The 26,972-nt window shown below is 31.6% G+C and overlaps 3 protein-coding genes and 2 long non-coding RNA genes across 5 annotated transcripts in view; 2 read left to right on the top strand and 3 right to left on the bottom strand.

The window, feature by feature from the left end:
• The window catches only part of LOC125054820 (papilin-like), a 40,379-nt gene extending 35,062 nt beyond the window's left edge, over positions 1-5,317 (bottom strand). The window contains exon 1 of the mRNA XM_047656967.1: positions 5,192-5,317. The gene's annotated coding sequence lies outside the window, so the exon portion shown is untranslated. The remainder of the gene's footprint in view (positions 1-5,191) is intronic.
• Positions 1-26,972, bottom strand: part of LOC125054801 — a 151,093-nt gene that overhangs the window by 19,741 nt on the left and 104,380 nt on the right. The gene's annotated exons all lie outside the window — the stretch shown is intronic.
• Positions 7,930-12,021, top strand: LOC125054853. Its single transcript, XM_047656989.1, has 2 exons — positions 7,930-9,094; positions 11,159-12,021. The coding sequence occupies exons 1-2, from the start codon at positions 7,968-7,970 to the stop codon at positions 11,175-11,177; spliced, it is 1,146 nt and encodes a 381-aa protein (XP_047512945.1). The 5' UTR covers positions 7,930-7,967; the 3' UTR covers positions 11,178-12,021.
• LOC125054890 lies at positions 12,712-13,115 on the top strand. Its single transcript, XR_007117790.1, has 2 exons — positions 12,712-12,816; positions 12,897-13,115. It is a non-coding gene; the product is annotated as an uncharacterized LOC125054890 (long non-coding RNA).
• On the bottom strand, positions 13,311-16,800 carry LOC125054875. The gene is made up of 3 exons (XR_007117785.1): positions 16,658-16,800; positions 13,749-13,845; positions 13,311-13,534 (listed from the first exon to the last, which is right to left on the bottom strand). It is a non-coding gene; the product is annotated as an uncharacterized LOC125054875 (long non-coding RNA).

Below are 26,972 nucleotides of genomic sequence, written 5' to 3'. Positions count from 1 at the left end.
TACAATTATTTACGATTACTAGGAGAAAATACCCTGTATCTGGCCATATTTAGAATTTTTTGCTTCGTGGCGTAATGGACTAACGAAAAATTCTTATTCATGTTGTGATTAAAATTTACGCTCATTTGATAAAATAAATATTGATAATATTGATACTGTTAAGTTTTTTAGTAAATTAAATTAAGATATCGCACAATAATCAAGTTTTAGTAAAGCAGTATGCATAAAATGGTCCATACTCCATCTGTAGACTGTAATGTGTACTAGATGATTTGGCAAATTTCAATAAATTAATTGAAATCAGCGCCATCTGTTGTAACTTGACTGCACTACGTACAGGCAGAAAAAGAAACATCGATAAATAATCGCCACGCAAATGAAATCAAATAAAAACCAACAACCACTTCGTCTAAATTAATAGTTCAGTAAAAGATCACTAGAGGACACTACCGGTACTATAAATAACATTGTACACATTTAATTCAAAACAAACCCACAAATTATGGAGGAAATTATGAATGCACTTCGCCAAATCCAAAAAGAGTTGGATGAACAAAAAAGCGGAGAACAAGTGACAGAACAAGTAACACAAAATATAAATAACATTATGGAAGAAAAATTTAGAACATTAGAAGAAAAATATGTCAACCTTTTCCTTTTGAAGTCTTTATTTCTTGGAAAAACAAGTAAGACAAAGAAACATTGTATTTTTCGTAATAGAAGAGAATCTTCTTATTTAAACGCAAATAAAGATTGAGAGAGAAAAACTGAATACTGCAATAATAAAGTACGATTAGCTTATAATACTAGACAAAAACAGGTACACAGCGAATAAACGAAATCTCTCAATATCCCCTGAGAATATTCATATTGAATTGTAATAGGAATGCATAATTAATAAAGAAATGAACTGTTTAAGCCATAAAAGTCTTTTATGATTCCTTCTTCCCAAGACAATTTTAATTTTGTTAACAAAGAATTATAGGATAATAGGTAAATTTGTCAATTAAATTTTTTTCGTTAGAATTTTTTTATAACGAAGGCTTCCTATATCTTACCTTGCAACATGCATTGGCGTTGGCACATCTCCTTTGATGGGAAGTTATTCTTGTTGCCCCCACAACCCCCGTATTGGAACTGCACACAGGCATCTCTCTGAGTATCATAACCCCATCGATTTATGGTATCAGAGCAGGGTCCACTATTTAGTTCCAGGTGACAAACGCCTGTGTACAAAATATGTCAGTACATTTGATAAATTTGGATTTATATCAGTCACAGTTTGTATTTAATAAAAAACTTACTATTTAGGAAGGTCAAGTTATTTTGTATAAAATATTTTTTTTTAAATAGGTCTACTTATATTTTCTATATTAACGATAGAATTTAAAGGTAAAAAGAAAAAAAATGTTACTATTTGGGAAAACATTACTTACTGGGCTTTTCTATCTCGGGAGGCACAATTTCTACCTCGAATTCTTCTTCACATTGATTCATGCACGTTTCTTTGTTGTCAAAATTGTTTGCATTTTTACCATTTCCGAGAAACATTTTACACCTAAAAATCGTATTATACCATACCATAAGTAGCCCCGTGCTAAATTATTATAACATTCTTAAACAATGTGAAGTTTTTGCTTAGACTTTAGAGCGTAAATTATAATTTTTGGAATACCTTCTAGTCGTCATGTCATAAAACCAACGCGGGTAACAGTGATAACAATTTTCATATAGAAGAGGAAGAGTGCATATGTCTTCCTTCTCTGAAAATTCGAAGCAATATATAGAAATATTATTAAATAAAAATTATATCTTAAAAAATAGAAATCTTTATAAATTTAATTGACAGAACTTAAGCGATATTATTTTCAGCTATTGCCCCTATATAATATGAATAAACAATAATCCTACCGCAAAACTTTATGAGTAGGATTAATAATTATTAATATATTATAATCTTACAAATAATAGAATGCTTACGTTTTGGACATGCGCTGGCGCACTCTTTTTCACTGTTAAATCGATTAACGTTGCCTCCACAGCCTGTGTAATGGAAGGGCACGCATTTGTTGCTAGTCTGACTGAAAGACCAGACTGGCCGCTTTTCAGTGCAGTTGCCTGCCTCTTGTGGAAGAATGCATTCCGCTGTGTAAGAATTATTATTATTAGTCTAAAAAAAGTCTATTAAGCTAGATCTAATTTTAAATTGTCACCTTGCAGGACGCCTGGAGGGTTGCACTGCTGCATGCAGGCGGCTTCTGAGTTGAATCTGTTGGTATTACCACCACAACCTCCCCAAATGAACTGAGAGCAGCGGCGCGAGTTGGGATCGTAGCCCCAGCGGAGAAAGTTACCAGCACACGAACCACGCTCCAGCGAGAGGTTACATTCATCTATTAAATTTTTAAAACAATGTTTTTTTCTAACTAAACACACAAAAGGCTTGGCTTTTGTTAAACATAAGAAAATCTGTCTCCGAGGTGGTCCTGCAGGATATGGAACTTTTTATTCCATTCTCTGCAGTGCCGATCGGTAGCAAGTCCCAGCCTGGGTTTAAACGCTCTTGCAAATCGTCCTTGCCTCGAAAGCGAGAATGCATTAAAGAATTCTATAAGGAAAGAGCATATTTTCAAATTCTTCTAGAAGTAGGTACCAGTAAAAAGAAAAGTTATTTGTTCAATACGGATATGATCTCGATATAGAATTTAGAATAAAAATAATGACGACAATTTCAACGTGTTAAAGAATACAATTTTACCTTCATTTATATTTAGTATGACTGTATTATTTTGAAACTCGTAGACACCAGCCTCAGTAATACCATCAGCATCGCATCCATATTTGCTACTAGAACAATCGCATCCTTCTTTATTCGGTCCTTTAGCCTCGGTGACATCATCTCCACAGCAACCGTATATAGTTTCTTGGCAGAAACAGTTCAGTAGATATGGCCCTATGGCGATGGTGATACCGTCAGGACAACATCCAAACTGATACGTATGGCATCCACAACCTTCAAAGTCTACACCAGTGGCTGGAGTGAGCCTTAAAAATATAAATATAGTCATATTTATTTAAATTACTTCGATAATGAAATTTGTGCAAAACAATTAAAAATACTTGTCAGGGCAGCAGCCATGCAGAGAGTATTGACAGCCACAACCCTCGTATTTAGTTCCTCGAGCGATTGTTACATTATCTGGGCAGCATCCAAAGTGGGCATTCATACAGCTACAACCTGAGGATAAAATTTAACTAGAAACATTTTTTTAGATAAAAATTATAGGTAGGAAACGAGATATCATTGTGTAGTAATGTAGTAATGTCTTCAGAGTACCTTCAAGATGCGGTCCATCAGCCGGCTTATAGTTATCGGGACAGCAACCGAATCTGGATCGCAAACAGCAGCCTTCGTTCTGAGGTCCATGCGCTGGAGTCTCACCGTCCGAACAGCAGCCGTAATCTGTTGTCTCGCAGAACTTAACATTCCCTTGTGGATCTATTTGATAAATTCAAGTGAAATTTATTCGTCGTCATTTTTAAATAAATAATAGTTTAAAAAATATTGGTTGTTTGTAAAGTAGGTTTACGATCGAGATGTTTACGTGATAACGTCTTATTGGTGATATAAGTTTTTGGGAAGTAAGGAATTAATGAAGATAACAATTTTTTCAAATTTTAAATTACATCTATCGTTTTATTCACACTTTTGATGATAAATTTCGGGTGTAAAATGACAAGTTTACTTATTCGACTATGATATACATTTTTCTTCATACATACATTCATACAAATCTCCATTCGTTTGTATGCCGCTAGAGTGAGAGAGACGGGAGATCGGTCCGTCTCTCTCTCGTTATACCTGCGATCGCGCTCGTGAGGTTTTGGTGTGACACAAGTTTCTGAACATGTCACCCGACTAAAACGATTTTAAAGACGTTATCACGTCAAAAACTAAAAAACACGCTTTTAAAGCACATCAAACTAAAAAGTGAAAAATAATTCCTAATTTAGGCTGAAAATGGTAATGAACAAAAAATACTGGTGTTAATGTGAAAAAGCGTGGGTTGCTCTAAAGACGAAAAATATGGCACAGAGACTTTTTAGTTTGATGTGCTTTAAAAGCGTGTTTTTTAGTTTTTTTAACTATTATTAATTTTTTATTTTTTAGTTAATTTTTTTTTTTTCGGATTATTGCATTGTCATCGATCTTTGACAGGTGCGCAAAATTTGAATAAAATCTGTCCGTTTAAAGTGGATCAAAATCGAGTCCGAAGGAGTCGGTTACATACATACATACAGGTGAAGCTAATATAAAGCGTGTAAAAAGCAGATGTTCTGGGATCATACTTCTATTCCAGTGACATTGTAGTTTGACTGATATGAAAAATAACAGCTCAGAAATTACTTAACAATATTATGACTCTTATTTAATATAAATAGCATACGTAAGATAGTGTTACCTGTGTAATCTATATCCGCTTGTGTTGTAGAAGTGGAGTGAATGCTATTTTCCAACGTGCTTAATTCAGAAGGAAACACAAAAGCACTGGTTTCTACCTAAAAGATTAAAATATTACCTAGTAATTCAAACTATCAAAAAAATTACTTAATTAAAGCATTTTTAAGCTTTCGCGTAGTGTTAGAAAAAATATAGTAAGCTGCACTGCCGAAACTTGAAAATGTCTTACAACATTACTAACCGCAAATTAATGAATACAAATACAGACCAGTGTGTACGTATATGCCTCTACTGCAGCTTCAGTAGAGTATTTATAACCTCGAAATCCCTCGAAGTCAATTTTATCCTTTTCATCATTTACGGAATCTGTAAAATGACCATTAAACAAATTTGGGTTTTTCCCAATCATAAACTTTATTCATTTCGGTTAAAGATGTGACCATAGAAAAGATCGTTGTATTATTAAGCTTTTAAAATCGCATAAATTCGCGATTATTTAAGCGTTATAAAACATCAAAGGCGAACTTGTATTACAGAGATTTGTTAGATAAAAGTCCTGCCATTGTATGCATGTTACACAATATATTATTCTTTACCTGTTTCTTGAGTCTGAGAATTGTCTATAATGATGGCTATGAAGAACACGAATCTAAAATAACAATCAAACATATAAATAAGTTTAAATGGATTTTAGGAGATTAAGTTGAAAAAACAATAGGTTCGTCTTACCCTGATACAGTCCTTTTCATGATACACTCTCATGTATTACCTCACTGTGATTAAAATATATTTAAACAAACGATGTAACTACAAAAGACGCAACTTAAATTGAACTGAACATTGTGTTTCAGTCAAATTGACGCGTATTATCTCTTCCGTTTGATTAATATCAAATGTATTAATAAAATGCTAATCATATTTGTTAAAAGCGTTTCCCTCGGTGTTAACTAGCAATATTATAATGTATGTAATGGTAATTCATCTAGTTTATTGTAAAATCATTGTATGTATAATTGTATGGTTTTTAAGATAGCTTATACTGGCATTGATTAATAATTTTACTAAATTTTTTGTGTCTTTTTGTGAGCTAACGTAGGGAGGCATCAGTATAATTAGTAATTTTAAACAACTATACCAATCTATCTATATATTAGGTTGGGGAAAAAGTCTTTTCGCATTACACTCTGTATGAACTTGTAATAAAATCTCTTTGACTATACTACAAATATGTATTTGCCTGTTTTTGTTATCATTGAAAGTTGAGATTTTAAAAAAGATAATTCCAAATTCATATTAGGATAATGTGTGATTTTTATTTATTTTTCGTACCGTCAAGATAAGTGAATCTAATGAAGAAATTCGATACATTTTAAAATTTTACTACAATAATGTGGTGGTTGCTCGATGGCACAGAGCGCCCGACTCTTTTTCACAATAATACCAGTATTTTTTGTTCATTACCATTTTCAGCCTAAATTAGGAATTATTTTTCACTTTTTAGTTTGATGTGCTTTAAAAGCGTGTTTTTTAGTTTTTTAAACTATATTAATTTTTTATTTTTTAGTTTATTTTTTTTATTTTTTTTCGGATTATTGCATTGTCATCGATCTTTGACAGGTGCGCAAAGTTTGAATTAAATCTGTCCGTTAAAAGTGGGTCAAAAACGAGTCCGAAGGAGTCGGTTACATACATACATACATATAATACAGATGAAGCTAATAATATAAAGCGTGTAAAAAAGGTAAAAATACAACGCAAGCCGCGAAGATTTTTGACCATCGATTCTGAACTCTACTGCGAAACACTGATGAGATTAAAGCATGGAGAGAGAAAGCGACCGGAATTAATCAACAGAAGGGGTGTGGTTTTTCATCAGGATAACGCTAGACCACACATCTTTAGCCACTCAGCAAAAATTAAGAGAACTTGGCTGGGAGGTGTTAATGCATCCGACGTATAGACCTGACCTTGCACCTTCAGATTTCCACCTGTTTCGGTCTTTACAGAATTCTTTAGGCAGTGTCAGGTTAACATCACGAGAGGAGTGCCAAAACCAATTGTCGCGGTATTTTGATCAGAAGCCCCAAAATTTCTATAGCATTGGGATCATATCCCTACCTACAAGATGGCAAAAAGTTATCGAACAAAATGGTACCTACATACTTTAGTTAAATGTAAATAAACTATATTAAAAAATGTTGTAAATTTTCTTCAAAAATGCGAAGAAACTTTTTCCCCAACCTATTATATATGAAAATGAATTGCTGTTCGTTAGTCTCGCTAAAACACCAGAACGGATGGACCGATTTGGCTAATTATGATCTTGAAATATTTGTGGAAGATCAGGGAAGGTTTAAACGGTGTGAAACGTAAATAACAATTAAAGAAACATTAGAAAAACTATTCGTAGTTGGGAAATTTGACGTCATTTTAGAAATAAAAAATTGTCATGTGGTTGACATTTTGTAATAGGATGAGGGTAGAAACAAAAAGGACAGACACGGACGGTGATTGCCGTAGATTGAACGTGTTAAAGATATAAATTGTGTCTTGTGTAATATCAAATTTTGGATTTTGAATTTCGGTTATAACTTGAGGGGTATGTTTCATTTAATTATTATTGTATGGTTTAGTTTTATTTTGGCTGTGAAACAATCTGAAATGTTTTATTTGTTTTAGCTTTGGGAAATGCCCTCAAATTAGATATTCATTTATTGAATAACAAATTGTCTATAATGTTTATGTGATAAACGTTACCACATTACACACATTAGGTTTGGCAGGATAAACCTAAATCCTCCTGGCGCCCACATTTATGTATTTTTAGTTAATTTTAATATTTAGTCTAATATATTTTAGTTCTTGTATTTTGCTAGTTTATAAATATCCTAATATATGCTAATTTGTTTTATTTATGTTAAAGACCCATAACATGGCGCCCAACGTGCAAATGGGTTTGTAAACAAAAGTTTAAAGATATTGTCAAGTATGTTTCTTTTAAAAAATAAATGCACATAAGTTTAAAAAATTTAAAGTAGTAAATAATATTATTTTATAGTTGTAACATTTAAGGTTAAGTATAATGATTTTATATTGTATTTATGTATAATTTTGTTTTCTTTATACATACTAAATACATTCATCTAGTAAGTTTATAAGTTAATTGGTTGTGTTCAGATTTACCTTATGTATTGGTTGCTTTGTTTTAACCTGATTATATTTATGGAATTTACTTTGTTACAATAATTTGGACAAGGCCAATGGACATTATGATCTAGTGTAGTTACATTAATTAAGATTATAAGTTTCTGCTGTTTCTATTGTTTAAGTTTATTTTGTTTGTAAGTTACAGTGTGGTGGATTTCTATGTATGTTTTTATTTTTATTAGTTCATTTAGTATACATGTTTGGTATGTTTTATACTGAATTTGCATATTGTTTGATTTTTTAAAGTAGGTTTAATTTTTTTTTTTTTTGGTAAAATAGTTTTTTTGAGTGGTTTAATATGGATCCACAATATTTATTGAAGGATGAAGTGGAGTTTGAGCTTGCTTGTCGTGGTTATGTGCAGCCAGGTGGTTTTGCCTCTGCATTGAGACTAATTTTAAGAAAGATGATGTTTGTTGAACAGTCACAAGAAGTGTCTTATGAAATAAAATTACCTTCTGGTTATATAAAGAACCCTAATAAAGACCTAGACGTTTGTTCGAATAAGCTAGATACTATTTTGCGTTACATTTCTGAATTAAATGAAAAACCTGATAAACAATTATATAAACGATTAGTATCACGCTTGTCTCATATTGTAAATAGGTTGAATTTAATGGAACCTTTAGATGAAATTGATAAGGACAAGCGTACAGTTCTTATAGATAAGGCTATCGTTCTTCTATCTGAATTAGAAAATAAGGACGAGATAGAGGATGATGATAAGATAACTTCTGAAATGAAAGAACTTTTACATAAGTCGATCGGTGAGGATAGTAAAAAAGTTTTAAATGAAATTGATAACGATTGTCCAAGTACATCAATTGGGGAACATAAAACTACACTACCTAATAATGACAATATAGCTTTATTGAATCAACAAAAACGGGTTAGTTTTGGACACGATATATTTGAGGAAGGTCATCTTTCTGACAAGTTTATTAATTTGCCTTTAAATTCTACGTCGCGTGAAGATTATAATACAATTCGTAAAAATAAACTTGTGCCAATTAGTCAATGGGGGGTTTATTTTTCCGGCGATGGTAAGTTTAGTGTAAATGCTTTCATTGAGCGTGTGTTCGAACTCAAAGATGCTAGAAATGCTACAGATGAAGATCTTTGGAGGCATGCTATAGATTTCTTTAAAGGAGACGCCTTAATTTGGTTTCGTGCCAACAGAGAATATATTAGAAACTGGGAGGAATTAGTGTCAATACTGAAGCGTACGTTTCAATCCCCCTTTTATCAGGAAGAGTTGTTGGCAGAGGCCAGGTCAAGAACTCAAGGTAGTAATGAATCTGTTTTAATATTTGTTTCGGTCATGCAAAATTTATTTAATCGGTTACCAATCAAAATTACAGAGAGAGAAAAGATTTCGGTCATTGTTAAGAATCTTCAGCCATATTTTCAAAGGGCAGTCTGTAGGGATGAGTTTGATTCGGTTGCTGATTTAAGTAATATTCTTAGAGTGGTGGAAAGAACAAAGATTAATTGTGATAAATTTCAAGAACCAAAAAGTTGTCTCAATTATTTAGAACCGGATTTAGCTTATCAAAATCCTAAAGGAAATATAACGGACGAGTTAAATTCTATTAAAAGTAATAAAAGCATGATGAAAATTGTTAAGAGTATGAGGTGTTGGAATTGTCGAGAAGTAGGGCATTTATTCAGGTCATGTAAAATACCCAAACAACGGCTATTTTGTTATGCTTGTGGTCGTTTTGGTGTGACGTTAAAAGATTGTATTTGTAAGGGAAACGAAAAAAGGGAAACTCAAGGACCTGCCAAATGAGTGTTCCCTGTAGTAGTAAAAATAAGGAATGGCAGGATTGGTTAATGTTTGTTCATAATGTCATGTCTTCGAAAATAGTTTCTTCTTTAACTTTTAAAAAGGAATGTGACAACAGGTCGTACGTGAGTTTGGATATTTTAGGTAGGAAATTTAGCGGGTTATTAGATTCGGGGGCTACGAGGTCAGTGATTAATTTGGATATGGCAAGGAAAATTAAAGACATGGGCATAGAGTCTCAGACACTTGGTCTGAAGCCTATATATATTTCCACTGCAGATGGATCAAACCATTGTATTCGTGAATTATTAGATGTGCCAATTAGTTTTAATAATAATTTTCATATTATACCAATATTTGTTATGCCGCATTTGTCTCAAGAATTGATTTTAGGTAAAGATTTCTTTATTAAATTCGGTATTGAGTTTCATTTTAAGAGGGAATGTCCTAATTTAGATTCCTTGTCGAGTAATTCGTCAGCTCTCATTGGCTGTGTTGATTTGGATGGAGATCAGATAAGTCGGTTACAGAGTAAAATTAGTGCTATAGAAAATTTGATTGGCATGGGTTTAGGTAGAACTAATATTTTAAAACATGTTATAGATACGGGTGATAGTAAGCCAATTTATCAAAAACAATACAATTTTTCGCCTATCATAAGGAAACAAATAGAAACTGAGCTGGATGAAATGCTTGCGAAGGATGTGGTGGAACCGTCCTATAGTCCCTGGTGCTCGCCCATAGTTTTGGTAAAAAAACCAAATGGTGCTAACAGGCTTTGTTTAGATAGCCGACAGGTAAACAAAGTAACTAAAAGGGATACATATCCACTGCCAAGAGTGACAATGATTTTGGATAATTTACGTAATTCGCGATATCTTAGTACTTTTGATTTAAGAACTGCATTTTGGCAGATTGAATTAGAGGATTCCAGTAAAGAAAAGACAGCATTTGCAGTACCAGGCAGGGGTTTGTTTCAGTTTAAAGTTATGCCTTTTGGTTTAGTAAATGCATCTCAAACGCAACAGAGACTGATGGATATTTTATTTCATGAACTAGATGGTAAAGTTTGGGCTTATCAGGATGATATTGTGATTTCTTCAGAGACGTTTTATGAACATTTAATTATTTTGGATAAGGTTGCACATATTTTGAAAGGTGCAGGTCTAACGATAAATATAGATAAGTGTCAATTTGCTAGGTCCAGCATGCGTTTTCTAGGTTACATTGTTGATAAAGATGGGTTACGTACTGATCCCGAAAAAGTATCAGCGATTTTGAATTTTGAACGTCCTAAAACTTTCAAAGAGTTGAAAAGATTTATTGGTATTGCTAGTTGGTATAGAAGATTTGTTAGAAATTTTTCTGTTGTAGCTGCTCCTCTTCATAGTCTAACAAAAGGGAAACAAAAGAAATTTATATGGACAGATGAAGCGGAGAAATCATTTGTTGCTTTAAAAACTTTCCTAACATCGACACCTGTTATATCGTGTCCGGATTTTAAAGAGCCATTTATAATACAATGCGACGCATCAAATAAAGGTATAGGTGCTGTTTTAAGCCAAAAGATTGACGGTTTAGAAAAACCAATTGCATATCTAAGTAGAAAACTTAATGACCGAGAACAGTTGTATTCGACATCTGAAAGGGAATTATTAAGTATTGTTTATGCTGTAGAAAAATTTCGTCCATATGTAGAGGGATCTCATTTTACTGTAGTGACGGATCATAGTGCACTTAAAATGATTCATAAAATGAAAGATCCCCATGGTAAACTGGCAAGGTGGGCTATGAAATTACAAGCATTCAGCTTTGATATAGTTCATAGGCCAGGAAGTTCGAATGTAGTACCTGATGCTTTATCGCGATCAATTAATGCGATTGAAATTCAAGCTAATGGTGTGGAAATACGAGAAGAACATAAAAATACATGGTATAAAGATAAAGTTAAAAGTGTCTTGAATAGTGATAGTGATATTAATTGGCGAGTTAGGGATGGCTTGTTGTATAAAAAGATTTGTTTGAAACAATATCCTGATAAGTCTAATGATTGGAAGTTATATATTCCGGAGATTCTTAGATCTACTATTTTGAAGCGCTGTCATAATGATGTAAAGGCGGGTCATTTAGGCATTCGGAAAACGGTTTTTAGAGTAAAACAATATTATTATTGGCCGAATATTTTAGGTGATGTGAAACGCCACGTCGGTCAATGTGAAATTTGTGAAAAATTTAAAGTTTCTCAACGTTTGCCTTTTGGTCACATGGGTCATCAAAGGCATGTTAATAGACCGTGGCAAATTATATCATTAGATTTAATGGGACCTTTTCCAAGAAGCAAAAGTGGTAACACTATGCTTTTAGTTATAACCTGTTTTTTTAGTAAATTTGTTTTACTATTTCCACTTAGATCTGGTAAAGCAGATAAGATTTGCAGTATTGTTGAAAGCCAATTTTTACTTTTTGGTGTTCCACAAGTAATTATTTCAGATAATGGTAAGCAATTTGAATCAAAATTGTTTAAAGAACTAGTCAATAGTTATGGCTCTCAAATTTGGTATACTCCTAATGATCATCCACAGAGTAACCCTACAGAGCGAGTTAATAGGGTTATTGGCACAATGATATCGAGTTTCATTAATACTAAGAAACATAATGAATGGGATTTGCATTTGCAAAGTTTTGCTCATGCTGTTAGGACTTCAGTTCATGAAACCACAGGCTACACGCCATCTTTCCTCTTCTTTGGCAGAGAAACAGCTATTCCCCCCAAAGTTACAAGTATGTCGCATGACGCAGTTAATATGTTTGACATTCCTTTAAGTTTTAATGCAAAATAATTTCTTGTAGGTAATAAGAAGCTTTTTAGCATCTATGAGAAGGTTGAACAGAAGATGAAAGACGCACATAAAAAAAGTACATGTTATTATAATTTAAAACGTAGGGAGGCTAAATTTAATGTAGGTGACACCGTTTGGAAAAGAAATAAATTTTTGTCTAACGCAGGAAAAAAATTTATGGCTAAATTGGCACCAAAATTTGATAAGGCTATAATTATTGAAAGATTGTCTAGTAATGTTTTTAGGTTAAATAGCTGGTATGGCAAACCGTTAGGGGTTTGGCATGCGAAAGACTTGAAGCCATGCTGGAATAGTGAGTAGCAGGTAAAGAAATGAAAAATTTTCTTTGTATACCTTTTCATTTCTTTTGTATGTTGGGGGAATGTAATAGGATGAGGGTAGAAACAAAAAGAACAGACACGGACGGTGATTGCCGTAGATTGAACGTGTTAAAGATATAAATTGTGTCTTGTGTAATATCAAATTTTGGATTTTGAATTTCGGTTATAACTTGAGGGGTATGTTTCATTTAATTATTATTGTATGGTTTAGTTTTATTTTGGCTGTGAAACAATCTGAAATGTTTTATTTGTTTTAGCTTTGGGAAATGCCCTCAAATTAGATATTCATTTATTGAATAACAAATTGTCTATAATGTTTATGTGATAAACGTTACCACATTACACACATTAGGTTTGGCAGGATAAACCTAAATCCTCCTGGCGCCCACATTTATGTATTTTTAGTTAATTTTAATATTTAGTCTAATATATTTTAGTTCTTGTATTTTGCTAGTTTATAAATATCCTAATATATGCTAATTTGTTTTATTTATGTTAAAGACCCATAACAATTTATTTATAGATGCTTTCTGAAATATGTGTTTCATAGTATTAGTTAGTATGTAGTACGCTGTATAAGGTCTGACCTCTTTGGTCTGTTTTAAAAGTTTTGACACAAATATATGTTGGTGAAACAAAGTTCACGGGGTCATCTAGTTAAATAAATAAAATTAAACCGATAATAAATTTTATTATGACGCATAAGCAGTAAGCATTTGTAGCTAAGTGAATCTAGAAGGAGTATAGACGATTGGCACCATATTTATGACTTGCAAAAACATGGGATGTACAGTCGAGAAATGTGCTAATCTAGTTCCAATAATCATCTTCAAGGTGGTTTAAAGTTCTCATAGGGTCCACCTGTCCAGACTCGATGCAGGATTTGCAACAAAACCTAGAAAATTTAATTGAGTATATTATTATTATTGTGACATCATAGGTCACATGCAAGTTATGCAGGCTGTTGTTAAGCAGGCGTAAAGCTTACCTTTTTTAAAATATAATTTTTACGAGATCTAATAGTAAAAAAAACATTTCTCAATGGATTTTAATAATAATAATTAAGTTGATTTATGCAGTTTTGGTTAGATTGTTGATGCAATACTTACTGCGAGTAAAACTTGTGGTTGCAGAATTTACTCCGCACAACAAGTGTACAATCAGCAAAGAAGGGATTATCTGTACATTCAGACGGTATGTGGAGGCCTGAAAGAGGATATACTATACGTAAATTATAATATTTTGATCTGATATTTATTCAAAATATCATTAATTCATGTTAGACCAGTGCAGATAGCCTTTAAAAATAATAAAAAGTGAAAAAAATTACAGTATGATGAAACCCATTAGAGAAGTAGGGAAGGGGATGACGGGTCTGGGCGTTACTGCATACGATTTTTTGCATTTTCTGAGAAGAATTACTATGGTAATACATATATATTTTTTTACCATAGGAAAGTAGAGATTTCAACGAACTGAAAGCACACCAACTTTTTGAAAAAAGCTGAAATTTTGACGTCAGAATTTTCGATTGAAAATTAGGGTGCTTTTTCGATATTAATTCAAAATAAGGTGAAAAAATAAATATTTTTAATCAAATAAATTACAGTATATTTGGGACATAATAAGGTAAGTTTTCACCAAATTTCGTTTAAAAAAAAAATTCTGTAAAAGATAGAAATAAAAAACCAAAAAGTTGGTTTTTTGAATTTTTCACATGAATTTTGAGGTTATGTGAAAAATGTGTGAATACAAAAATTGTAGATCTTTTTATGACCTACAACTTTGCCATTTAGTTTTCTAGACCAGTGCAGATAGCCTTCAAAATAAATAAAAAGTGAAAAAAATTACAGTAGGATGAAACCCATTAGAAAAGCAGGGGAATATGATCAAAATGAAAGGAAAAATAAATTACGGTCGATCTGAGGTCGGGAAGGGGAAGGGGGGGGAGTTTTAAGGGTAAAAAACGGTTTATCTCGATTTCCGGCAAAACTAAAAGTCCTATCGAAGAAAGTTAAATGGCAAAGTTGTAGGTAATAAAAAGATCTAAAACTTTTGTATTCACACATTTTTCACATAACCTCAAAATTTATGTGAAAAATTCAAAAAACCAAGTTTTTGGTTTTTAATTTTTATCTTTTACAAATTTCTTTTTTTTTTTCACGAAATTTGGTGAAAACTTACCTTATTATGTCCCAAATATACTGTAATTTATTTGATTAAAAATATTTATTTGTTCACCTTATTTTGAAATTATATCGAAAAAACACCCTAATTTTCAATCGAAAATTCTGACGTCAAAATTTCAGCTTTTTTCAAAAAGTTGGTATGCTTTCAGTTCGTTGAAATCTCTACTTTTCTATGGTAAAAAAATATATATATATTACCATAGTAAATCTTCTCAGAATATGCAAAAAATCGTATGCAGTAACGCCCAGACCCGTCATACCCTTCCCTACTTCTCTATGAATCTTCTTTAAATCATAATTAGATGCCTATTTATTACTATTTTAAGATAACTTATATACCTGAGTGACCTAAAAAAAATTTTTAGCCTTTAGATGGGCTAAAATTTTCGTACTTCATAGAGAAGTAGGGAAGGGTATGACGGGTCTGGGCGTTACTGCATACGATGTTTTGCATTTTCTGAGAAGATTTACTATGGTAATATATATATATTTTTTTACCATAGAAAAGTAGAGATTTCAACGAACTGAAAGCATACCAACTTTTTGAAAAAAGCTGAAATTTTGACGTCAGAATTTTCGATTGAAAATTAGGGTGTTTTTTCGATATAATTTCAAAATAAGGTGAACAAATAAATATTTTTAATCAAATAAATTACAGTATATTTGGGACATAATAAGGTAAGTTTTCACCAAATTTCGTGAAAAAAAAAAGAAATTTGTAAAAGATAAAAATTAAAAACCAAAAACTTGGTTTTTTGAATTTTTCACATAAATTTTGAGGTTATGTGAAAAATGTGTGAATACAAAAGTTTTAGATCTTTTTATTACCTACAACTTTGCCATTTAACTTTCTTCGATAGGACTTTTAGTTTTGCCGGAAATCGAGATAAACCGTTTTTTACCCTTAAAACTCCCCCCCTACCCCTTCCCGACCTCAGATCGACCGTAATTTATTTTTCCTTTCATTTTGATCATATTCCCCTGCTTTTCTAATGGGTTTCATCCTACTGTAATTTTTTTTGGTTTCAAAAAATATCGGCACTGGTCTATTCTTCGATAGGACTTTTAGTTTTGCCGGAAATCGAGATAAACCGTTTTTTACCCTTAAACCTCCCCCCCCCCTTCCCCTTCCCGACCTCAGATCGACCGTAATTTATTTTTCCTTTCATTTTGATCATATTCCCCTGCTTTTCTAATGGGTTTCATCCTACTGTATTTTTTTTTGGTTTCAAAAATTATCGGCACTGGTCTATGTAGGTAACCTAATGTCATAAAAAAATGCTTCAAAATTTATATTAACTGCCAATTCTCAAATCAAGGGCACGAATGAGAAGAACTCGCAATAAACTGTCCCTTTTAAATCGCCAAGGTTTCTGTTACGAATTGTTAGTAAGCATCTGCAACAACTACATTGCCCCTCTACATGTTAAAAGCAGTAGATTATTGTGATTAAATAAAATTAAAAAATAAATAATAAAACCGAAAGTTTTATCTCTAAGCATGCATGCATGTTCTTACTATGGCAACAACACGCAAACACATTGTAAGTAATCATTCATCATAATATACCTAAAACCTAAAACATTGAAAATTAATTAACTTTGATAAAATACGTCGTAAAAATTATTTTTTACAAACTCAAACTCATTACGAGTAGGTAACCAAGCACACTTATGAACGTCAACAGAAAAGATGTTAAATTGATTCTAAATTTATATGAGATAAAATAAAAAAATCTAATATTCTTAGATCAATTCCACATATGACAAATTGGCTGCACCGAAGTTATAGAAACAGTCCAACTTATTATGGCATAGACAATACTTTACCATTATAAGGTCCGGAAGCCACAAATATTAAAGACTGAACCAAAATCAATTCTGCAATGAGCAATGCAATTCTCGACATTTTGTAATGAGATTGTCTCACAGAAGCAATTGCATGAAAACTGATCGCAACGCTGATGGATAACTGGAGAAAGATTGCATTTGATGTCAAATAATAAACGTATACAGGTTGTTATTAAAAAAGGAATTCCCATTTACTTAAAAACTCGATGATAAAATATGTAAAACAAACAACTTATTTAAAAAATCGTAGCTTAGTAAAACTAATATAAATACAAAGGCCGTTTTGCTGTTGTTCTTAGATGGCGGTTCTTACTATACCTACGTAAGTAGAACTGGAAGAAGTACTACACAAGTTGAGAAATATCTCAGACAGCAAATTTGTTTCATTCATACCACTAAAGCCAGGCTAGTATACGTATACAGTACATGTAACAATGGTACATGAAAATAATATGAACACGATATATTATAAAAAGTAAAAGTAAAGTAAAAAATTATTTAATCATATAGGTAACATTATGTACACTTATGACTCGTCGGAAGAGAAGGACTGGCAATAAACTCTCCACCACTCTTATTAATCACCATTTTTTTTACACATCGTTTGTAAGAAGCTGCAACCTAAATTACACCATGTTCCACATGACATATTAAGTAATTAATAATAATAATAACATAAATTTAAAAAAAACAAAGACTTGTCCTCTATCAGCATATGGTGAAATAGGAGCACGCACTTACATTCTCGTGGGAACAACACGCAAACACATACTCGAAATAACTAACATCAACATACACGAATTCAAGTACGACCAGTCACCACCACCCGTTCACGAGTATGACGCATGGCCAGCCACCGGCCCCCTCGCCATATTTTCTATTTTTTTTATCACATTGGTTGCCTGGAAGGGATCGCACGAAAGCGATAAGGCTGCCAGGTGCCCTTTCATTTAATTATCTCAACTGAATGCAACGAAGTGTTAATAAATATATTTTATAAATTCAAAGTAAGTGTATTGTTGATGCGGAAAAATACATTATACTATAGGAGTTCAATTTTGATGAAAATGTACATCCTTTATTATGTATTTCTGGGTGTCATCAAATGCGAAACTTTATCACTTTGACTTAAGATAACTTTGAGTGCTGACCTCCACATATAGGAAGTATATAATATTTATAAGTCAACAAAATCTTTCTTCAAATGTTATCTGTATTTATATAACTAGCGGTTCTTCGCTTTATTTATGTTGAATAATATCCCACGGGATATATTATTAACCATGGATGACAACGTATAAAGACCGTAGATTTTCGCGCGTCGATTTTTCGTCGAAAACTCCGCAGATATTTATGGCATAGTGCATGCAAAGTCACTGTTTTATTTTGACTTTCTGTTATTTACTTAGGTTGTTCAATGCAAAGTAATAATGAGTATGGCGCAATTATCTTTTCATAAATGTTATTTTATTTTTTGGACATAACCTATTAGGTTAATAAACTTCTTCCCTTTTTAAAAAATCTTTTTGATTAAAAAAAATCTTTTATCGAGTAACTCGTCATCGTCTTCAAATTATGGCCCCTGAGATGTTCGTTTAACCGCAGAAATAGTTAAAAATTACTAGGATTCGTCCTGCGTACAAAGTCGCCGTAATAGTGGCTCAATGTTTAAAGATTCGATCAGTGGTAGCCATTGACTGTTCTTTTGTTTCCGGGTTATATTAGTAAATCCATGTTTCGTCCATAGTTAACAATCGAGCCAAAAAGAAAAGAAATAACTCAGTGAAATTCTCGGTCTCGTTATTTCTGCGCGTCAGAATGCCTTTTTTTCCTGTTTAGTTTTGTCATAATAACTATATGTGTTATGTATTTTTGCACTTTTTGCTTACCTTATCCAGTTTAAAATTTTTTTTTCACTGTGGTTGCCTAGAAGAGATCACTCGAAAGCGATAAGGCTGTCTGTTGCCCTCCTTTTCATTTAATTATGTTAACTTTTTATTTTGTTATGCAACGAAGTGTTGATAATAAATGAATAAATTAATACATGGGATGATCTGTACCGTTCACGACGGCATAAATGTTAGAAGCATATGACGTAGCCTCTCTGATTAGCAACGTTCCAGAAAAACTTTCTGTGCTAGGCGTCTTATATAGGTAGCAATACAGTATAGGTATGTATATACGAACGAATATAATAGGAACATTACGCTAATTAAAACAGATTATGTAGTCATAAATGTTTATTTTGGTTCATATTATTTACACTTGTCACTTTCGATTGACTTAAAAAATATTATGACTCACATTATTATGTTTCCCTAGTGTAACTTAATTTCATTTAAAAATTAAATGAAATAAATAACTTATATGACATGAGGCCTCAATTTAATTGCACATTCACATAATTGATAACTTATATACTTATTAAAACAATAGAAACCTTATTGGCGTTATATAACTTTGCATAATACATAATTTGCTAATTGTGACTGAAAACAAAATAAAAGTGTCCTATCTAGTTGTGACATTAAGTATTCTTAATTATTTACATACGCTTACATTTATATAACCTATACTGTTAGAGAGTATTAGAACCAGCTAATTAATACAAAAGTAATATAGGCTTATAAAAATATATTGTATAGAAATCGTATACAATGAAAATCATTGACCTATATGTTTTGATAATTAATTAAATAAATATACATTAATTATGGCACATGGGTATTGAAATTAACAGTTGCTTCAATTGTACTTAGTTTTTATTGAGTCTAATATAAAAATACATATTAAAAATATTGTTTTTATCTGATAGTCAAAGCTTCATTGCGATTGTAAGCCTTTTGAAATGTGGAATAAAATGTTTTCGTCTTAATAATCGTAACACGATACTATCTTGATTCCGCGTTCTAGAAAGACTGGCTAATAGCTATATATATTTGGGTTAAAGATATATTGGACAGTATAGATTAAACACTATTATAGTCTACTTCTTTTTGAAGGATTCGTCACCCTGCATCAGTTCCAGCTCGGAAGGATCTAGCTGCCCGGCTTCCACACACGATTTGCAACAGAACCTATAGATAAAAGAGTATGTGAAAAATCGACCCAAATGCTTGTATTGTATTGTTTGAACTATAATTTAGATTAAATAAATATACCGTGAATAATATCTGTGATGGCAGTAGTTACTGCGCACGATGAGGTGACAATTGGCGAAGTAGGGATTGTCCTGGCAAGTCGGCGGGATATACTTTCCTGTGGAAGTGTTCAAAAATTCATTAAATGTAAAATGAAAACAAAATACATTTGGAAAAGACCTTCACTTTTATTTTTATTTTTTGACTTTTTTAATTATGGACTTATTTTTTAATTATTTTATTCTAATTTATATTAAACAGCATGGGTGGATGGCAAATTGAGGCAACATTAAATTTGCGTGTTTATTAAGTTAATCTTTTTTATGAGATAGAAATAAAAGTATTTGTATATCCATATAATTGATACTTGGTACCATGATAACATCATACCTGCTCTATACGAATTGAAATATATTTCGAAATTTTTACAATGATTTAATATTCTGCAGTTTGTTTGTTGTCTTTGGTATATTTACCTTCAACAATAATCCTAACTGTGGATGAGTGCGAGCTGTAACCGTTGCTGGCTTCGCACGCGTATTCACCAGTGTCATTTGTGTTCGCGTGGGATATCGTCAGGCGCGCCTCTGCAAGAGAAATACATTATTATAAATGATCAAAATGGTTTAGGTACATATATTTCTGTTTAAATACTTTTCGTCCAATGGATCATAAGTAATAAATTATTCCTTATGTAAGTAAGGCATAACACAGAACACTTTGTCTGTGTGAGTGAATTAATAAAATAATAGTCTTCGACAGTCTTTGTAACGACCCAGGAAATTTTCATCGAAAATCATCAATGTAGCATTGTATAGAAATGTAAAACATTTCGCTAAGTAACTCATTTCTTATATTTTCATTTAATTCATTATTTTTATAAAAATCCTCAAAAGGCCAACCCCAACATCTTTCTGTATTGGGCTTATAATATAATATTGAACATAGATAAATTTTATGAATATATATATTAAGTGTTAAATTGATTCACTAAAATAGTAATTAATTTTGTTAATCTAAAGATCTAATGAATATTATAAGGGTCTGTTTCACAATGTATGGATAAAGTACCAAATAGCTATGCAACACAAATTATTTGGAAGATAAATTGTGCTATTTGACATTCATCGGACTCATAGCTTATGATGGACTTTATGTGACAAATAGCACTATCTGACGGTCGTGAAACGCAACAATTGTGTTTATCCTACCAATAAGTAATAAATAGCTAATTTGGAACTAATGTAGAACTTATCCGTACATTGTGAAACAGACCCTAAAACTTTAATTTTATATTACAAACGTTTCACTTATTAGAATACTCACCGGTAATCTGTATTCTATTGCTTGACTCTAAAGGAACATTATCCTTTGACCATCTAACTACAGGTACAGGGTATCCGTCAACCTCGCAAGGCACTGTGATCACTGTCCCAGCAGACATTTTTGTCGCTTCAGCTAATATCCTCGTCGTCACAGGTACTAGAAGGACATTATTATTGAACGATTCAATGATTAATACAAGAAACAAATCATCATTTAAGCATTGCTTTAATCATTTTTGTTTAAAAACAATTAGTGGGTTATCAGTAAGTAAACCACGCCACCGATTTTGGCGCTAAGTATGAATCCCGCATTTTAACTACATCATACTTCATTAGTAGATGTTTCCTCGAGATTTTTCCTTCGTCCAGTATAATCTGTGCACATAGATAGAAAATCTATGGTCACATCTGGAGTTAAAACACTACCTCGGCACCGGTTCTCCGTAACTTCCAATAGATCGTAAAAAAATTGGATTCTTGAAGACTTCTCCTAATTTTCGTAGCGCTGATGTCGCTTCGGGTAAGCGCGTGGTACTTATTATTGAAGACAATAGCAATCGCTACCGCTATTGAGAGTTACAGGTTACTGGCAAGGCGTCACGTGTCTTTGTTTGAGCGGTTACCAAGTGTAAAGGTTAAACTCTATATATAATATGATTTTTAAATACAATAAAATCACTGCGAATTTCCATACTTACCGTATTACAACCATAATATTCATAAATGTACAATAATTATTAAAACTTTATTGAATATTTTCTTAACTTCTTACTTTTTTACCCAGTGAAATACGTACGATGTGAAATAATTTTGTAGCTATAAGAGTTAATGCAATAGTACCAATATATAACCAAGCATGCATAAACAAAAAAAAATCACATGCAAAAAGCTTCCCAAACAGGCTTGACCTTACCAGTATAAACAGGTACTTCAATTTTAGGCGCCTGTGTAGTCGTTCCTTCAGTTTGAGGTTCTTGGGACGGCAGAGACAAAAGAGGATCTATATAGTTTCCAATAGGTTTAGCTGTCAGTTCTTGCACTTCAAAGGCCCATTCAGCTGGTTTTCCGAAACCATTATAAGCTTGGCAAATATATTCTCCGAGCGTATCTGCGTTCAACTGACGAATTTGTAAAACATTTCCTCTTGCTTCATACAGTGTACTGCTGTATGGAATCATTGGGCCACTTTTTCCTTTGTACCAATATATGGATGGTGGAGGGTAGCCAAATGCAAGACATCGGATATTGAGTGGTTCTCCCAGGCTTCCATAAATGATCTCATTTGGTACATTGCTGATTCCAGTAGGACCGTCCACAGGATCTAACCGTGCCCATATTATTAGCAACTATTCTACTTGAGCTTGCAGATGTTTTTTGTCCTTTACTTGTTATTCAAAGGATCACAAGACCAAAAACAGTTTGCAAACTCATGTTAATGAACTACCCAAAAACAAAACTTTTCTTAATTAGCCTTTGCGTTAAACATTAATTAGATGAAGAACGTAATCTAAACTCGAGTTTTACTACTTTAAGAACATATGTTGACAGAATATATAATGCGAAGGCTAATTAATTTGACGTTAGTAAACCTTGCGTTGCACCGGCGCACCCAGAAATAAAAGTTAACACAATAAGCGGTAACATCGCGGCGTTTGGAGGCAGACTGGCGCCAACCAGATCAGTCAATGAACTGTCTCTGTATACTGCAAAAACACTAGCCATTACCATACTAGCAAAGTGTTGTAACTTTTTTATTTTCGGTAGAAACATCTGGATAAGATCTCAGTAACGTAAACAAGCAGCTTTGTTATACAATTTGAAAATAAATATTAAAAATTTTATAACATTAAATTTATCGATTTGGTAGCATAAAAATAAAACGAATAACGCTCAAATTCGTACTTTATGGAATTAATTCAACAAGTTGCATTATTTTTCTTCTCTACCGTAATTACGTTATCGAAAATATGTCATTAGAGGTTGTTAGCACGCGAGTCGCATGTCGATAACTATACACATACAGAGACAGTTAAGAGATTATTGTACCGCCCATTGTGTCATTAAGAAAAGAATAGAATAGATCTTGCAATGCTTGTAACCCTCGTATTCACAAAGATACTATAAGTCGCAAATAGCTCTGAATATTTTGTCTGTTTCTAGCAATACTTATTACAACATAGTATGTTTATGAACAAGACTACTTTAAGAAAGAAATAGAAAGATATGTGCAAAGATCGTGCATAACATTCAATTGAAAATTCAAGTAAATTCTAACGCTACTTGTGCTTCTAGCAAAGCCGAAATCGTAACAGAAATTGCCAGCCAGTTTTGAAATGACTTTAAGCATTCTGTTGCGATTACGAAACCTTTAAGTGATAACTCACCATCGACCTGCAAGTTAACCTCTTGCCTGGCCGTGCCAAGACTGTTTTGAGCGATGCAGATGTAAACTCCAGTGTCGTTGCGGTACAGAGAAACTATTTCGAGCGCTCCGTCAGCAGTGAGTCGGTAACGACCAACATCTCCATCGATCTGTATAAATATAAATTGTTATACTAACGAGGTTTTTAAAAATATGGCTCATGACAAGTCACTACACTGATAGTGGACAAATCTTTGTTGACGTGATAACGTCTTTAAAATCGTTTTAGTCGGATGACATGTTCAGAAACTTGTGTCACACCAAAACCTCACGAGCGCGATCGCAGGTATAACGAGAGAGAGACGGACCGATCTCCCGTCTCATCTCGAGCGCTGCCAGTCATTCCGTGAATGTATGAAGAAAAATGTATATCATAGTCGAATAAGTAAACTTGTCATTTTACACCCGAAATTTATCATCAAAAGTGTGAATAAAACGATAGATGTAATTTAAAATTTGAAAAAATTGTTATCTTCATTAATTCCTTACTTCCCAAAAACTTATATCACCAATAAGACGTTATCACGTAATAGTCTAGTCGACAAGTTGAAAATGGAACAAAATAGAGATACTGCTCTTAAAATTATGTGCGATAGCTCATTCGAACCGGAATGACGCCTAGAAAAATGTGCTAAAAGCGTGTATTAGCACATAAAAAATTGCAAAAGTTATAGACAATTAAAGATGAAAAAAAAATGGCATTTAGTTTTTTGCCAATATTTAATAAACTATTAATATTTAAGAAATTTCAAATAAAGATTCTGAAAGAAGAGAAAATTTCCAATAAAAAACTCCTAACTCTCGGAACTCTATCTCCATTATTTATAACTTTAATTTAACGCTGAAAATAGGTCTGCGGGTGACATTTTTAGGATTCGCGCGTGGCGTCAAAAGCGACTACGGCACATTAATTAATTTATTTAAGGTATTGAATATTTTTTTTTAAATTTAAAAAAAATTATGGTGTGTTCTGAACACTATAATTAATTTATTCCCGTTGAAAATTTTACTTAAAGTTAGTTTTTCAACAAGTTAAATAATTGTTAACAAACGAAATTTTCTCGAACGACCGTCTTAATTGTAAGTGAAAAAAAATGTTTAAATAATGGTCGTAAAAATATTTCGCTTCGTAGAGCCTTTCTTACATACATACTTAACAAGATCGTGCCATAAAAGTTAAAAAAATATTTATACTTTGTTTATAACATTTTTTTTACTTAAACAAAAACTTAAAAATCCATGTAATGTTGTTAAAAAAAAAATTTATTTTCTAAATCATCATATAATCGTTTTTTTATTAATACAAGATATTTATTGATTTACAAAAAAAAAAATTCCCGCCATTTGTTGATAAATTTTTTTTTAACAAATTGAATAAATAAATATTTTTTAAAAAAATTTTAACACAACTTTATTACGTTAAAAATTTTATGATTTTTAAAAAAATTTTTTTTCCTAAATAACAATTTTTAATTGTTTATAATCGTTTTTTTTAATTTTCTATTGTTTAAATAATTAGTTAAAAAAATTTTTTTTTCTAAAAGTCATAATTGACAGTCCTCTATAAAGTAACAGAAAAAAATTTTTTTTAATCAACAATTCTATTGTTTATTAACTTACCAAGTTGTTATAAACAAATATTCAACTTTTTTTTATTTTTTTTCTAAAACTTCTAAAATTAACAAAAACAACCATATATAACAAAGTATAGAAAAAAAAAAATTTAATTTTAAATAAAAGTAATATTCATGATAATCAAAAAATTTACAAAAAAAAATTTTCTATACTTTGTTATATATGGTTGTTTTTGTTAATTTTAGAAGTTTTAGAAAAAAAATAAAAAAAAGTTGAATATTTGTTTATAACAACTTGGTAAGTTAATAAACAATAGAATTGTTGATTAAAAAAAAAATGTTTTCTGTTACTTTATAGAAGACTGTTAATTATGACTTTTAGAAAAAAAAAAATTTTTTAACTAATTATTTAAACAATAGAAAATTAAAAAAAACGATTATAAACAATTAAAAATTGTTATTTAGGAAAAATTTTTTTTTTTAAATCATTAAATTTTTAATGTAATAAAGTTATGTTAAATTTTTTTTAAAAAATATGTATTTATTCAATTTGTTAAAAAAAAATTTATCAACAAATGGCGGGAATGTTTTTTTTTGCAAATCAATAAATATCTTGTATTAATAAAAAAACGATTGTATGATGATTTAGAAAAAAAAAAAAATTTTTAACATCATTACATGGATTTTTAAGTTTTTGTTTAAGTAAAAAAAATGTTATAAACAAAGTATAAATATTTTTTTAACTTTTATGGCACGATCTTGTTAAGTATGTATGTAAGGAAGGCTCTACGAAGCGAAATATTTTTACGACCATTATTTAAACATTTTTTTTCACTTACAATTAAGACGGTCGTTCGAGAAAATTTCGTTTGTTATCAATTATTTAACTTGTTGAAAAATTAACTTTAAGTTAAATTTTCAACGGGAATAAATTAATTATAGTGTTCAAAACACACCATAATTTTTTCAAATTTGAAAAAAAATATTCAATACCTTAAATAAATTAATTAATGTGCCGTAGTCGCTTTTGACGCCACGCGCGAATCCTAAAAATGTCACCCGCAGACCTATTTTCAGCGTTAAATTAAAGTTATAAATAATGGAGATAGAGTTCCGAGAGTTAGGAGTTTTTTATTGGAAATTTTCTCTTCTTTCAGAATCTTTATTTGAAATTTCTTAAATATTAATAGTTTATTAAATATTGGCAAAAAACTAAATGCCATTTTTTTTCATCTTTAATTGTCTATAACTTTTGCAATTTTTTATGTGCTAATACACGCTTTTAGCACATTTTCCTAGGCGTTATTCCGGTTCCAATGAGCTATCGCACATAATTTTAAGAGCAGTATCTCTATTTTGTTCCATTTTCAACTTGTCGACTAGACTATAAACATCTCGATCGTAAACCTACTTTACAAACAACCAATATTTTTTTTTAATTTATTTTATTATTATTTATTACTTAAGATATTATGTGGAACATGGTGTAATGGTTGCAGCTCCTTACAAATGTGTAAAACAAAAAACTTGGCGATTAAAAAGAGTGGCAGAGAGTTTATTCCCAGTTCTTCTCTTCCGTTCTACGCACTTGATTTGACAACTGGCAGTAAATGTAAAATTAGAAGCATTAATATGTATTTATTTACTGACGAGTCATAAGTGTACATTATGTTACCTATATGATTAAATGATTTTTTACTTTACTTTTACTTTTAATCGTGTTCATATTATTTTCATGTACCATTGTTATAATAGAGGTAGACTATATACTAGCCTGGCTTTAGTGGTATAGCAGTCCTGGTAACTAGCAGTAAATGTAAAATTAGAAGCATT

The sequence above is a fragment of the Pieris napi genome, chromosome 1, assembly GCF_905475465.1.
Source record: "Pieris napi chromosome 1, ilPieNapi1.2, whole genome shotgun sequence".
Taxonomy (NCBI): Eukaryota; Metazoa; Arthropoda; class Insecta; order Lepidoptera; family Pieridae; genus Pieris; species Pieris napi.
This window is presented reverse-complemented; position numbering and strand designations above follow the sequence as displayed.